Raw genomic sequence first — 16,507 nt, forward strand, 5'->3', positions numbered from 1 at the left:
GGACACACACACAGACAAACTCAAACACAAACTTGCACATACACCCAAGGAAACACCTACAGAGACAGCCTCAGAAAACACACAAAGACATACATACACACACACCCTCACAGAGACATCCACAGAAAATGCACAAAGACAAACACACAAACCCTCACAGAGAGATCCACAGAAAAAAAAATACACGCTCATAGAGACACCAACAAAAGCACAAATACATAAACACAGACACCCACAGAAACACTCACAGGAGGTAAAATGTTTGCACCTTGCCATCCCCTAAATCAACAGTGTGTGACATGCATGATAAAAAAATAATTAGCAGAAATTAAAAGATCACTTTTTAAAGAATCATATTTGTAAATGTGCAAACAAAAATACTTTTGTGAATTCAAAATTATAAATTGATCTGTCAGAATGGGTAGATGAAGAAGTACTTTTGAAAGGTTGACATATGTTTGGGGTCCCCCCCATTTCCCCCAACCAAGAGCACCACTTCAAATCTGGTGTACAAATCTGTCAGCTGTACTTATGGATTTTGAAAATGCTGTTCTCTATATGGTCTTGGTGGAACCATAAGCTGTGGCACTAGGTCTCATACCATTAAATCTGGTTAAATGCAGGATTTAGGCTTGTTTGTATGTATTTCAAAATTAAGTCAGCTGTAGTGTAAACTGAACAGTGTGAAGTTAACCTGTCTCATTTCAAACACTGAGCAATCTTAACCTGAGAGTATAACATTTTATGCAGATGTAAAAATCTTAGATAAAATGCCTCCTGGCATCTGGAAAGTCCTTGCTTAAAGGGGCAGTAAACTGGAATGTAATTAATATATATATATATATATATAAATAAAAAAAAAATCATATCTGCCAAAAGGGCACCTACCATTTGGTATTGAGGAGGACACATTTCTGCATGTTTTTAAATATAGAATTTCTACAGCATTGTCAAATAATCATAAATACACTGCTGCATATTGCTAAAAAATGTGTTTTTATGGACCCCTAGCCCCACCACACAACTACCACACTGAAGTTACAATCTGAAATTGCACAAATAAATAAAAAACATTTACTAAGTAAGTCCTACCTACTCTGCAAATTAAAATGATCTGCTGCCTGACTCAGGCACACACTGTACAAACTGAAGTGCCAAGTCTGTCTCACACTGTGCATAGTGGTTTAGTGCACACTCAGAAATCCTTTCAAATGCTAATGTTTTACTCCTTGTAATGACATTTCCCATAGCACTCTGCTGTAGCGCCCTCTGGTGGCTGCCAAAATGTAAAAAAAAAATAAAACTTTTTTTTTTACATAATAGTTGTGATTGCCTCATGGGGCCCACTGGGCCCCTGACAGGAGTCACCCTATTCAGCCCCTGATGGCGGTCCTGCCTGTGAGGTCCGTGCACCAGTATTTAAACACTATGGGGCCCATTTATCAAGCTCCGAACGGAGCTTGTGGACCCGTGTTTCTGGCGAGTCTTCTAAAGACCGCTGCTCTATAACCCTGTCCGTCTGCTCTGATGAGGTGGACAGGAATCGCCGGAAATCAACTCGATCGGGTTGATTGACACCCCCCTGCTGGCGGCCCTTTGGCCGCGAGTCTGCAGGGGGCGGCGTTGCACCAGCAGCTCTTGTGAGCTGCTGGTGCAATGCTGAATACGGAGAGCGTATTGCTCTTCGCATTCAGCGCGGTCTTGCGGACCTGATCCGCACTCTCGGATTAGGTTCTCAAGACCTTTTGATAAATAGGTCCCTATGCATGCTCAGAGAGGTGGCTTTGGTGTGTATTGCTTCTGAAGATGTATTTTGTGTAATACAAGCTTCTGCTGACTCTATGAGAAGGTGTGGTGTTTAAATTCTGGTGCACGGACCCTCACAGGATATGTGCGTATGCCGCAGAAAAAGAGTAATAACTTTTATATTTGAAGCATTTTTGCAATATACTTCTAATTCAAATTGAAATAAACCTGTGCATATTTCATTTTTGACCTTGCTATCAATTTAAATTAATCGCTTTAAAAAAGGTGAACCATTTAACACAAGCAATCACATCCCTGAATTCTGTTTCTATCCAGAAATGTTTCTAAACCATTTTTAAATGTATCAAAGGTATTGGCATCTCTTTTTATTCACACACACCTCAGTCTGTATATCTATATTATTTATAATGTTTACAATGAATTTTAAGTTGTGTAAAAGGTAAAAATACAGAGGGAGTGGGAAAATAACAAAATAAATAAGTTTTGAAACAATGCGATTTTAGAAAATAAATTTTAAACATTATATATGAAATTCTTTAGATTAATTAAAATCCCCCCTTCAATATTGGAAATGGGGTTGCACAGTTTAATTATAAATGCTTCTGTATTTCAGGAAATATTGCAAAGTTTACAGGATCACTTATCTTAGGGTAAGTTCCAGCTTTCTAAGAAAATATTGTTTTACCTTAATTGTAATCTAACTCAAAATAAATAATGAAAAAGATTACAGAATTAAAATATTGACTGCAAACTGCTGAAATATTTCACTAGCTATGTGTATAGTTGTGTATATATAGTATAGTTGTGATTTATTGCATTTGTCTATGCTATTTTATTTGTGAGAACAATACCTACTGTAAAAACTAGGGCTGTTAATTGTATGCTTTATCTGAATATTTGAAGAAAGATTTTAGGTGTCATGCCCCTTTAACATCATTACTTAGCCAATTAACCTTTATCTTCAGTAGCACGCTCGCTAGGGGAAACTCTTGATTTGGCAGGTACAGTATGCAAGCAATCCATAAAGCTTTCTGATTCAGCTTTTAATGTTGTCCAAAGTCTGTTCCACTTGGTTATATGCATGAGTATGGGTAAACAGTGAGAATGATTCATTGTATAAAAAAAAAAAGAATACAGCTACATAAAGCCTGTTCAGCCCATTTTACGAAGAAAAAAACAATTGTTTTGTATTTTGTTCCACGGGTTTTTTGCACATCCAGTGTACTTAAATTACGATTTACACTGTGCCTATTTAATATGATTTATTACTGTGTAAGTTGCATACAAATTTTACATTTTTGATAAAATACGATTTTCAGTGAAGAATTTTGTTAAGATTTTTCCCTGCATATTTCTGTGGGAATGGTTCAATTATTTGTTTTGTAAGATTCTTAAAATACAATTTTTAATGTGCACTGTAATGTATGCATCACCTCCCCATACGAAAATGCAGTATACGCCCTAGAGCTGGGCGCTATGGGCGATAATGAAAATCTCGATTTTGGACCAAAAAATCGTGATTTTCTTATAAATGACTATAACACCTTTATTTTTCAATAAAAAAATTAATTTAAGACTACGGAGTCTTAATGTACATGTTTCTGAATGTCCAATACACTCTGGGAGTATAAAAATACAAACCGTGTGTGTGTGTGTATATATATATATATATATCTATATATCTATATATCTATATATATATATATATATATTATATATATGTATATATATATATATATATATATATATATATATATATATATTGTTGAAGAAAAAATCAATGTAAGACAACTGGACCAAATTTAAAAGGTTATAATTGTACAATTAAACAGGATTACAACAAAATGACAACAGTCATTTTACACAGTAATACAGAGTGTGGCGCGCAGCCTCAGATAAGAACAGTTTCTCTTTTATAGCCCATGTGCTGTGCTTCTTAACCAACCAAGAATCTTCACCTCGTGGTCTTCTTCTTACCTTGTCCATACTGACTTTGGGTGTTGTTACTATAGCTGAAAAGACTGACTTTGCATGCACAGCAGAAAGTAGCTGAACTGACAAGAAAAATGCTACTGTTTAAAAATATGACACTTGTCAGCCCCTTATAACACATACGAAATATATATACAAAGTTAAAATATTTTTCCCTAACATTTCTCACCCTTTTGATAATTTTATTATCACATGTATTTATCTATTACCTTGCGTTTATTATCACGCCTTTATTACTTTGTGTCTCTCATTTGACTAACAGCATTCCTACCTGGAAATGACCCCTTAGACAGACTGTATATCACTGAGTATACAGATAAGCTGCATAGACAGTGGGATGCTGAGCCTCCATTCCAGATCTGCCTACATAGTTATCATTTCCTCTAAGCATTCACACATCTTTATTGGTAACACGCAAACACAAAATATGCAATCTCTATCTAAACAGATAACAACAGCAGCCAGAACTGCATCCCTTCACAGGCCTAGGTCCAAATCCTGTAGTAGGCCCAAAGCTGATGAGGTGCAATTGTGGGACCCCCCTCGCAGAGATGAGATCTTCCACCTGTCTCCTAAAATGACTGGAGGGTCTGCAGGGGAGGCAGGTAGCTGAGCTAGGTTATCAGTCGGTCATCTCTGTGGCTGTTGTATCATCACCCTAAACAATCGATGTCTTCATCTATTTGCTGCAACGAGAAACACAAATCATTAACAATCTCCAAACAATTAGGCACATTAGAATTACTCCTATCACTACCACTATGGGTTTTAGAAGATTTGTAAGCATATTGTTAACCCAGGTTCCAATGGATCCCATCCAAGAGAATGGGTTCCATCCCTCCTTAGCTATATCTCTAGATTTTTGTTGTAACTCTTTTACTTTATTCATGTGTGCTTCTATGGGGTCATGGGAATCCTCCACCCAGGTACAACATTCCGAACCAATAATCTTACATGTCCCCCCTTCAATGGCAAGTAGGTAATCAAGAGCCATGCTATTCTGCAGAGTCACTTTTCTTTCATGTAATTAGCAAGAGTCCATGAGCTAGTGACGTATGGGATATACATTCCTACCAGGAGGGGCAAAGTTTCCCAAACCTTAAAATGCCTATAAATACACCCCTCACCACACCCACAATTCAGTTTTACAAACTTTGCCTCCTATGGAGGTGGTGAAGTAAGTTTGTGCTAGATTCTACGTTGATATGCACTCCGCAGCAGGTTGGAGCCCGGTTTTCCTCTCAGCGTGCAGTGAATGTCAGAGGGATGTGAGGAGAGTATTGCCTATTTGAATGCAATGATCTCCTTCTACGGGGTCTATTTCATAGGTTCTCTGTTATCGGTCGTAGAGATTCATCTCTTACCTCCCTTTTCAGATCGACGATATACTCTTATATATATACCATTACCTCTGCTGATTTTCGTTTCAGTACTGGTTTGGCTTTCTACAACATGTAGATGAGTGTCCTGGGGTAAGTAAATAAGCTTATTTTCTGTGACACTCTAAGCTATGGTTAGGCACTTTTTTATAAAGTTCTAAATATATGTATTCAAATATTTATTTGCCTTGACTCAGGATGTTCAACATTCCTTATTTTCAGACAGTCAGTTTTCATACTTGGGATAAATGCATTTGTTTCAATTATTTTTTCTTACCTTAAAAAATTTGACTTTTTCCCTGTGGGCTGTTAGGCTGAAAATGCTTCATTTTATTGCGTCATTCTTGGCGCGGACTTTTTTGGCGCAATTTTTTTTTTCTGTTTCCGGCGTCATACGTGTCGCCGGAAGTTGCGTCATTTTTTGACGTTTTTTTGCGTCAAAAGTGTCGGCGTTCCGGATGTGGCGTCATTTTTGGCGCCAAAAGCATTTAGGCGCCAAATAATGTGGGCGTCTTTTTTTTGGCGCTAAAAAATATGGGCGTCATTTTTGTCTCCACATTATTTAAGTCTCATTATTTATTGCTTCTGGTTGCTAGAAGCTTGTTCACTGGCATTTTTTTCCCATTCCTGAAACTGTCATTTAAGGAATTTGATCAATTTTGCTTTATATGTTGTTTTTTCTTTTACATATTGCAAGATGTTCCACGTTGCAACTGAGTCAGAAGATACTTCAGGAAAATCGCTGCCCAGTGCTGGAGCTACCAAGCTAAGTGTATCTGCTATAAACTTTTGGTATCTGTTTCTCCAGCTGTTGTTTGTATTGCATGTCATGACATACTTATTAATGCAGATAAAATTTCCTTTAGTACTGTTACATTACCTGTTGCTGTTCTGTCAACATCTAATTTTCAGAGTGTTCCTGATAACATAAGAGATTTTATTTTTTAAATCCATTGAGAAGGCTATGTCTGTTATTTCTCCTTCTAGTATACATAAAAGTCTTTTTAAAACTTCTCTTTTTTCAGATGAATTTTTAAATGAACATCATCATTCTGATACTGATAATGGTTCTTCTGGTTCAGAGGTTTCTGTCTCAGAGGCTGATGCTGATAAATCTTTGTATTTGTTCAAGATGGAATTTATTCGTTCTTTACTTAAAGAAGTATTAATTGCATTAGAAATAGAGGATTCTGGTCCTCTTGATACTAAATCTAAACGTTTAAATAAGTAGTTATTCCAGAAGTGTTTTCTCTCCCTGATGCTATTTCTGAAGTAATTTCCAGGGAATGGAATAATTTGGGTAATTCATTTACTCCTTCTAAACGTTTTAAGCAATTATATCCTGTGCCATCTGACAGATTAGAGTTTTGGGACAAAATCTCTAAGGTTAATGGGGCTGTCTCTACTCCTGCTAAACGTACTACTATTCCTATGGCAGATAGTACTTCATTTAAGGATCCTTTAAATAGGAAAATTTAATCCTTTCTAAGAAAAGCTTACTTATGTTCAGGTAATCTTCTTAGACCTGCTATATTTTTAGCGGATGTTGCTGCAGCATCAACTTTTTGGTTAGAAGCTTTAGCGCAACAAGTAACAGATCATAATTTTATAGCATTATTATTATTCTATAACATGCTAATAATTTTATTTGTGATACCATCTTTTGATATCATTAGAGTTGATGTCAGGTATATGTCTCTAGCTATTTTAGCTAGAAAAGCTTTATGGCTTAAAACTTGGAATACTGATATGTCTTCAACTTTGCTTTCCCTTTCTTTCCAGGGTAATAAATTATTCGACTTTCAGTTGGATTCTATTATCTCAACTGTTACTGGAGGGAAGGGAACTTTTTTTACCAAAGGATAAAAAATCTAAGGTAAATTTAGGTCTAATAATCATTTTCGTTCCTTTCCTCACGACAAGGAATAAAAGCCTGATCCTTCATCCTCAGGAGCGGTATCAGTTTGGAAACCGTTTCCAGTTTGGAATATATCCAAGCCTTATAGAAACCTATAGCCAGCTCCTAAATACCCATGAAGGTGCGGCCCTCATTCCAGCTCAGCTGGTATGGGGCAGTTTATGTTTTCTTCAAGGAAATTTGGATCAATTCCGTTCACAATCTCTGGTTTCAGAACATTGTTTCAGAAAGGTACAGAATTGGCTTCAAGTTAAGGCCTCCTGCAAAGAGATTTTTTTCTTTCCCGTGTCCCAGTAAACACAGCAAGGCTCAGCATTTCTGAAATGTGTTTCAGATCTAGAGTTGGCTGGAGTAATTATGCCAGTTCCAGTTCTGGAACAGGGGCTGGGGTTTTATTCTATTTCTTCATTGTACCAAAGAAGGTCAATTCCTTCAGACCAGTTCCGGATCTATCTATATTGAATCGTTATGTAAGGATACCAACATTCAAGATGGTAACTGTAGGACTATCCTGCCTTTTGTTTAGCAAGGGCATTATATGTCTACAACAGATTTACAGGATGTATATCTGCATATTCCGATTCATCCAGATCACTTTTAGTTTCTGAGATTCTCTTTTTAGACAAGCATTACCAGTTTTGTGGCTCTACCGTTTGGCCTAGCGTCAGCTCCAAGAATTTTTTTCAAAGGTTCTCGGTGCCCTTCTGTCTGTAATCAGAGAACAGGGTTTTGGTATTTCCTTATTTGGACGATATCTTGGTACTTGCTCAGTCTTCACATTTTCGCAGAATCTCATACGAATCGACTTGTGTTGTTTCTTCAAGGTCATGGTTGGAGGATCAATTTACCATTCAGTTCATTGTTTCCTCAGACAAGGGTAGCCTTTTTAGGTTTCCAGATAGATTCAGTGTCTATGACTCTGTCCTTGTCAGATAAGAGAAATTTAACATTGATATCAGCTTGTCAAAAGCTTCAGTCACAATCATTCCCTTTGGTAGCCTTATGCATGGAAATTTTAGGTCTTAGGACTGCCGCATCGGATGTGATCTCCTTTGCTCGTTTTCACATGCGACCTCTTCAGCTCTGTATGCTGAACCAGTGGTGCAGGGATTACACAAAGATATCTCAATTAATATCTTTAAACCAATTATACGACACTCTCTGTCATGGTGGACAGTTCACCATCATTTAGTTCAGGGGGCTTCTTTGTTCTTCCGACCTGGACTATAATCTCAACAGATGCAAGTCTTACAGGTTGGGGAGCTGTGTGGGGGTCTCTGACGGCACAAGGGGTTTGGGAATCTCAGGAGGTGAGATTACCGATCAATATTTTTTGAACTCCGTGCAATTTTCAGAGCTCTTCAGTCTTGGCCTCTTCTGAAGAGAGAGTTGTTCATTTGTTTTAAGATAAACAATGTCACAGCTGTGGCATACATCAATCATCAAGGAGGGACTCACAGTCCTCTGGATATGAAAGAAGTATCTCGAATTTTAGTTTGGGCGGAATCCAGCTCCTGTCTAATCTCTGCGGTTCATATCCCAGGTATAGACAATTGGGAAGCGGATTATCTCAGTCGCCAAACGTTGCATCCGGGCGAATGGTCTCTTCACCCAGAGGTATTTCTTCAGATTGTTCAAATGTGGGAACTCCCAGAAATAGATCTGATGGCTTCTCATCTAAACAAGAAACTTCCCTGGTATCTGTCCAGATCCCGGGATCCTCGGGCGGCAGCAGTGGATACATTATCACTTCCTTGGAAGTATCATCCTGCCTATATCTTTCCGCCTCTAGTTCTTCTTCCAAGAGTATTCTCCAAGATTCTAAGGAATGCTCGTTTGTCCTGCTGGTAGCTCCAGCATGGCCTCACAGGTTTTGGTATGCGGATCTTGTCCGGATGGCCTCTTGCCAGCTGTGGACTCTTCCGTTAAGACCAGACTTTCTGTCGCAAGGTCCTTTTTTTCCATCAGGATCTCAAATCCTTAAATTTTAAGGTATGGAGTTTGAACGCTTGATTCTTGGTCAAAGAAGGTTTCTCTGACTCTGTGATTAATACTATGTGACAGGCTCGTAAATCTGTATCTAGAGAGATATATTATAGAGTCTGGAAGACTTATATTTCTTAGTGTCTTTCTCATCATTTTTTCTTGGCATTCTTTTTGAATACCGAGAATTTTTCAGTTTCTTCAGGATGGTTTAGATAAAGGTTTGCCGCAAGTTTCTTGAAAGGACAAATCTCTGCTCTTTCTGTTCTTTTTTCACAGAAGGATTGCTAATCTTCCTGATATTTCATTGTTTTGTACAAGCTTTGGTTCGTATAAAACCTGTCATTAAGTCAATTTCTCCTCCTTGGAGTTTGAATTTGGTTCTGGGGGCTTTTCAAGCTCCTCCTTTTGAACCCATGCATTCTTTGGTCGTTATATTACTTTCTTGGAAAGTTTTGTTTCTTTTGGCCATCTCTTCTGCTAGAAGAGTCTCTGAATTATCTGCTCTTTCTTGTGAGTCTCCTTTTCTGATTTTTCATCAGGATAGGGCGGTGCTGCGAACTTCTTTTGAATTTTTTACCTAAGGTTGTGAATTCTAACAGCCTTAGTAGAGAAATTGTGGTTCCTTCATTATGTCCTAATCCTATGAATTCTAAGGAGAAATCATTGCATTCTTTGGATGCTGTTAGAGTTTTGTATTATTATGTTTAAGCTACTAAGTCTTTCCGAAAGACTTCTAGTCTATTTGTCATCTTTTCCGGTTCTAGAAAAGGCCAGAAAGCTTCTGCCATTTCTTTGGCATCTTGGTTGAAATCTTTATTTCATCATGCCTATGTCGAGTCGGGTAAAATTCCGCCTCGAAGGATTACAGTTCATTCTACTAGGTCAGTTTTTACTTCCTGGGCGTTTAGGAATGAAGCTTCGATTGATCAGATTTGCAAAGCAGCAACTTGTTCCTCTTTGCATACTTTTTCTAAATTCTTCCATTTTGATGTGTTTTCTTCTTCTGAAGCAGTTTTTGGTAGAAAAGTACTTCAGGCAGTGGTTTCAGTTTGAATCTTCTGCTTATGTTTTTCATTAAACTTTATTTTGGGTGTGGATTATTTTCAGCAGGAATTGGCTGTCTTTATTTTATCCCTCCCTCTCTAGTGACTCTTGTGTGGAAAGATCCACATCTTGGGTAGTCATTATCCCATACGTCACTAGCTCATGGACTCTTGCTAATTACATGAAAGAAAACATAATTTATGTAAGAACTTACCTGATAAATTCATTTCTTTCATATTAGCAAGAGTCCATGAGGCCCGCCCTTTTTTGTGGTGGTTATGATTTTTTTGTATAAAGCACAATTATTCCAATTCCTTATTTTATATGCTTTCGCACTTTTTTCTTATCACCCCACTTCTTGGCTATTCATTAAACTGAATTGTGGGTGTGGTGAGGGGTGTATTTATAGGCATTTTAAGGTTTGGGAAACTTTGCCCCTCCTGGTAGGAATGTATATCCCATACGTCACTAGCTCATGGACTCTTGCTAATATGAAAGAAATGAATTTATCAGGTAAGTTCTTACATAAATTATGTTTTCTAACTTGGGCTAACTCTTCATTAAGGGCATGTATAGAATTTGTAGTCTCATTTATAATCCCATCCATAATACTAGCATATTTGTCAATTCTATTTGCTAGATCAATTCCCCAACCTGTACAGGCAGGGAACCACATCCAGGCTTTATCTGCAGATGAGAATAATTCTCGCTTATACCTTGTTTCAGGACCATTGGAATAATCTTACCATCTTTCCCAGCCATAGTTGAAACCATCTCATATTGTTATATAACTGAGTTTGACAGCTCCATTCATCATTGTCTGTCTGTTCAAGACAGGCACACCTAGGGGCACACAAAGCTTTTAATGTTGAACAAAAACATAAACTGTTAGAATCAGCAGTTACTGTATCATATGGTGCTTCGTTAGGTTCCATATTAAATGTTAAGGTAGCATTTCTACAATCTGTTTCCCCCACATATACCTTGGGCAAACTAAATATGCGACCTTTCATGTTTGCTATGTAATTAACATACATTGGCTCTAGACACATTGTAGGTGTAGAAACTATACCAGCAAGTTCTAAGTATGTACCTTGATCTGAGATAGCATTATGAACAGAGTGATCTATATCTATTTGAACATCATAGCTGTAATCTGTCACATTTAAATCATTCATTGATATTGGTACACCTATTAAAGGGATTCCTTTATGATTGGCAGGAACATGAGAGCATATCCAACAGTCTTTGGCATACAGTTGCTTGGCGGTTTGTTGGTGTAAAAGCCAGATGGAATTTGTCCGCTTGTCGCCCTTCACTGGTGTATAGAGGTATAAAACACAAAGAAAGTGACAAAGAAAAAACAGGACAGTATATGCATTTTGGTAGTTCGTTAACCCTCTTTGTCCCCAGTGGTCTCACCCTTTTGACACAGGTTTTTATCACCGGCCTGGAAGTTCACTTTCTTACAGTGAGAGGCGTGTATCCAGTTTGGTTTCCCTTCCACTTTGACTGAGGTGGTTGTGGTCAGCAACACCTGGTATGGGCCGTCAAACCGGGGCTCTAAGTGTCTCTTCACGTATCTTCTTATCACCACCCAGTCTCCAGGGTGCCGGTGGTGAGTTCCAGTTATTTGTTCTGGATCTGGTGAGGAAGAGAGAACTTTTCCAAACAAATTTGTCAGTTGCTCATGCAGCTGAACAACATAATCAGTTAGAGGAGCATACTGCCCATGTAATTCTTGTGGAAAGAAAAGACCTATTAGTGGTGGCCTACCAAACAAAATTTCAAATGGCGAAAGGCCATGCTTCCCCTTTGGGGTGTGTCTTACTGCAAAGAGGGCTAAAGGTAAGGCTTGTACCCAAGTAAGTTTTGTCTGCTCACAGATTTTAGCTATTTTATTTTTTAAAACACCATTGGCTCTCTCTACTTTCCCAGATGATTGTGGGTCGTAAGGAGTATGAAGATGCTGGTTAATCTGCAACCCTTTCATAATTTCTGCAAACACTTGCCCAGTAAAATGAGTCCCTCGATCAGATTCTACTGTTTCAGGTAAACCATATCTGCACACAATTTCGGTTATCAGTTTTTTTTTGCTGTTACACCTGCTGTTGCAACCGGCCAGGCCTCCACCCAAGAGGAAAACATGTCTACACACACCAAAACATACTCATACACACCATAGTTGGGCAGCTGAATATAGTCTATTTGCAGTCTTTGGAATGGGTAGTCAGGTTTTACAAGGTGTTTCATGTCCACCTTTGTCAATTTACCTGGATTGTATTTAGCACAAATTATGCATTTCTTATACCATTCAGTTGCAAATTGTGAGAAAACTGGTGCAACCCAAAATTTATTAACACTTGCAATCATTCCCCCTTTGGAAACATGGGAAGGGAGATGAGATAAGATGGCTAAAACAGGATATAGCACTGTAGGTGCACATGTTTCCAAACCTCATTTTCCAGTTTGCAACCAGCGTTTTTCCACTTGCACTGAGTTAGGGAACCTGTTTGGTTTTGGAGGGTTTTTAAGACATCCATTGTCAAATTCTCCACAGTTTCAGAGGACTGTTGGAGTATCATGAGAGCTGCCTTCTTGGCTGCTTAATCTACCCTATTATTACCCATAGTGATAGGATCTATTGCTTGCTGATGTGTCTTTAATTTCATAACAGCTATAGCTCTTTTGAGAACGCTGCGGTCTGTTCCGGTGTCCACCAAACACTCCACAAATGGTATGGCATGTCAGAGAGGGTCAGACGAACAAAGGCATCACCCCCTCTGCTCTCAGACATGATTGGTAGCACTGGAAGCCCAGTCCATCAATTGTTCTCCCACAGTTATAACATTTAGCTTTTCTGGGTTCCCCCTTATTTGTCCCTCTAAACTGTTTCTAATGGGGTTTCCCAGGAGCACACACTGGCATTACCCTTTATGCTTTCTTTTTCTATACTTCTATGTTCCTTTGTATTGAGCTCGCTAAGCTCATTAGTGCTGGGACTGATTTATCTCACCAATCAGAATGGGCGGAAACCAATTTATCATGGATTTCTTTATTCAGTCTGGACACCAATGTGGCAGTGAGCATTTTTCTCCAACATTGGTGTGTCCGGTCCACGGCTTCATCCTTACTTGTGGGATATTCTCTTCCCCAACAGGAAATGGCAAAGAGTCCCAGCAAAGCTGGTCACACGATCCCTCCTAGGCTCCGCCCACCCCAGTCATTCTCTTTGCCGTTGCACAGGCAACATCTCCACGGAGTGTTTGTTATTTTAAAATAGTGCTGGTATGTACTATTTACTCTGAAACAGAAAATGATGAAGATTTCTGTTTGTAAGAGGAAGATGATTTTAGCAGACAGTAACTGAAATCAATTGCTGTTTCCACACAGGACTGTTGAGATGAAGTAACTTCAGTTGGGGGAAACAGTTAGCAGTCTTTTCTGCTTAAGGTATGACTAGCCATATTTCTAACAAGACCATGTAATGCTGGAAGGCTGTCATTTCCCCTCATGGGGACCAGTAAGCCATTTTCTTAGTTAAACATAAAAGAATAAAGGGCTTCAAAAAGGGCTTAAAAACTGGTAGACATTTTTCTGGGCTAAAACAATTGCTTTACTAGGCATATTATGCAGATTCTAACTAATTATTGGTATTATAATCTTGGGGAACGTTTAGAAAAACGGCAGGCACTGTGTTGGACACCTTTTTCAGATGGGGGCCTTTCTAGTTATAGACAGAGCCTCATTCTGGGACTGTATAGGGGTTAAATGTAAAAACGGCTCCGGTTCCGTTAATTTAAGGGTTAAAGCTCTGAAATTTGGTGTGCAATACTTTTAATGCTTTAAGACACTGTGGTGAAATTTTGGTGAATTTTGAACAATTCCTTCATACTTTTTCACATATTCAGTAATAAAGTGTTTTCAGTTTGAAATTTAAAGTGACAGTAACGGTTTTATTTTAAAACGTTTTTTGTGCTTTGTTGACAAGTTTAAGCCTGTTTAACATGTCTGTACCATCAGATAAGCTATGTTCTATATGTATGAAAGCCAATGTGTCTCCCCATTTAAATTTATGTGATAATTGTGCCATAGTGTCCAAACAAAGTAAGGACAGTATTGCAACAGATAATGATATTGCCCAAGATGATTCCTCAAATGAGGGGAGTAAACATGAAACTACATCATCCCCTACTGTGTCTACACCAGTTATGCCCACACAGGAGGCCCCTAGTACATCTAGTGCGCCAATACTTATTACCATGCAACAATTAACGGCTGTAATGGATAACTCCATAGCAAATCTTTTATCCAAAATTGCCTACTTATCAGAGAAAGCGCGATTGCTCTGTTTTAAACACTGAAGAGCAAGAGGACGCTGATGATAACTGTTCTGACATACCCTCACACCAATCTCAAGGGGCCATGAGGGAGGTTTTGTCTGATGGAGAAATTTCAGATTCAGGAAAAATTTCTCATCAAGCTGAACCTGATGTTGTGACATTTAAATTTAAATTAGAACATCTCCGCGCACTGCTTAAGGAGGTGTTATCTACTCTGGATGATTGTGACAATTTGGTCATTCCAGAGAAATTATGTAAGATGGACAAGTTCCTAGAGGTTCCGGTGCCCCCCGACGCTTTTCCTATACCCAAGCGGGTGGCGGACATAGTAAATAAAGAGTGGGAAAGGCCCGGCATACCTTTTGTTCCCCCCCCTATATTTAAGAAATTATTTCCTATAGTCGACCCCAGAAAGGACTTATGGCAGACAGTCCCCAAGGTCGAGGGGGCGGTTTCTACTCTAAACAAACGCACTACTATTCCTATCGAAGATAGTTGTGCTTTCAAAGATCCTATGGATAAGAAATTAGAGGGTTTGCTTAAAAAGATTTTTGTACAGCAAGGTTACCTTCTACAACCAATTTCATGCATTGTTCCTGTCACTACGGCAGCGTGTTTCTGGTTCGAGGAACTAGAAAAATCGCTCAGTAAAGAATCTTCGTATGAGGAGGTTATGGACAGAGTTCAAGCACTTAAATTGGCTAACTCTTTTGTTTTAGATGCCGCTTTGCAATTAGCTAGATTAGCGGCGAAAAATTCAGGGTTTGCTGTCGTGGCGCGCAGAGTGCTTTGGCTAAAGTCTTGGTCAGCGGATGTGTCTTCCAAGACAAAATTGCTTAACATTCCTTTCAAAGGTAAAACATTATTTGGACCTGATTTGAAAGAGATTATTTCAGACATCACTGGGGGAAAGGGCCACGCCCTCCCACAGGATAGGTCTTTTAAGGCTAATAATAAGCCTAATTTTCGTCCCTTTCGCAGAAACGGACCAGTCTCTAATTCTGTATCCTCTAAGCAAGAGGGTAATACTTCACAACCCAAACCAGCCTGGAAACCAATGCAAGGCTGGAACAAGGGTAAGCAGGCCAAGAAGCCTACCACTGCTACCAAAACAGTATGAAGGGATAGCCCCCGATCCGGGACCGGATCTAGTGGGGGGCAGACTTTCTCTCTTTGCTCAGGCTTGGGCAAGAGATGTTCAGGATCCTTGGGCGCTAGAAATAGTTTCTCAAGGTTATCTCCTGGAATTCAAGGAACTACCCCCAAGGGGAAGGTTCCACAGGTCTCAATTATCTTCAAACCAAATAAAGAGACAGGCATTCTTACATTGTGTAGAAGACCTGTTAAAGATGGGAGTGATACATCCAGTTCCAATAAGAGAACAAGGAATGGGATTTTATTTCAATCTGTTCATAGTTCCCAAAAAAGAGGGAACATTCAGACCAATTTTGGATCTAAAGATCCTAAACAAATTTCTCAGGGTACCATCGTTCAAAATGGAAACTATTCGAACGATCCTACCTACTATCCAGGAAAATCAATTTATGACTACCGTGGATTTAAAGGATGCGTACCTACATATTCCTATCCACAAGGAACATCATCAGTTCCTAAGGTTCGCTTTTCTGGACAAGCATTACCAGTTTGTGGCACTTCCATTTGGATTAGCCACTGCTCCAAGGATTTTCACAAAGGTACTAGGGTCCCTTCTAGCGGTTCTAAGACCAAGGGGCATTGCAGTAGTACCTTACTTGGACGACATCCTGATTCAAGCGTCGTCCCTGTCAAAAGCAAAGGCTCATACGGACATCGTCCTAGCCTTTCTCAGATCTCACGGATGGAAGGTGAACAAAGAAAAAAGTTCTCTGTCCCCGTCAACAAGAGTTCCCTTCTTGGGAACAATAATAGATTCCTTAGAAATGAGGATTTTTCTGACAGAGGTCAGAAAATCAAAACTTCTAAGCTCTTGTCAAGTACTTCATTCTGTTCCTCGTCCTTCCATAGCGCAGTGCATGGAAGTAATAGGATTGATGGTTGCAACAATGGACATAGTTCCTTTTGCACGAATTCATCTAAGA

General features: G+C 38.9%; 1 protein-coding gene across 2 annotated transcripts in view; it reads left to right on the top strand.

Annotated features, from left to right (window-relative positions):
- SERAC1 (serine active site containing 1) overlaps positions 1 to 16,507 on the top strand; it is a 381,209-nt gene that overhangs the window by 97,700 nt on the left and 267,002 nt on the right. For both annotated transcript variants that reach the window (XM_053710914.1, XM_053710915.1), the window contains one exon: positions 2,381 to 2,417. In XM_053710914.1, coding sequence (XP_053566889.1) covers positions 2,381 to 2,417 — 37 coding nt within the window. The remainder of the gene's footprint in view (positions 1 to 2,380; positions 2,418 to 16,507) is intronic.

This window comes from Bombina bombina, chromosome 4 (assembly GCF_027579735.1).
Source record: "Bombina bombina isolate aBomBom1 chromosome 4, aBomBom1.pri, whole genome shotgun sequence".
Taxonomy (NCBI): domain Eukaryota; kingdom Metazoa; phylum Chordata; class Amphibia; order Anura; family Bombinatoridae; genus Bombina; species Bombina bombina.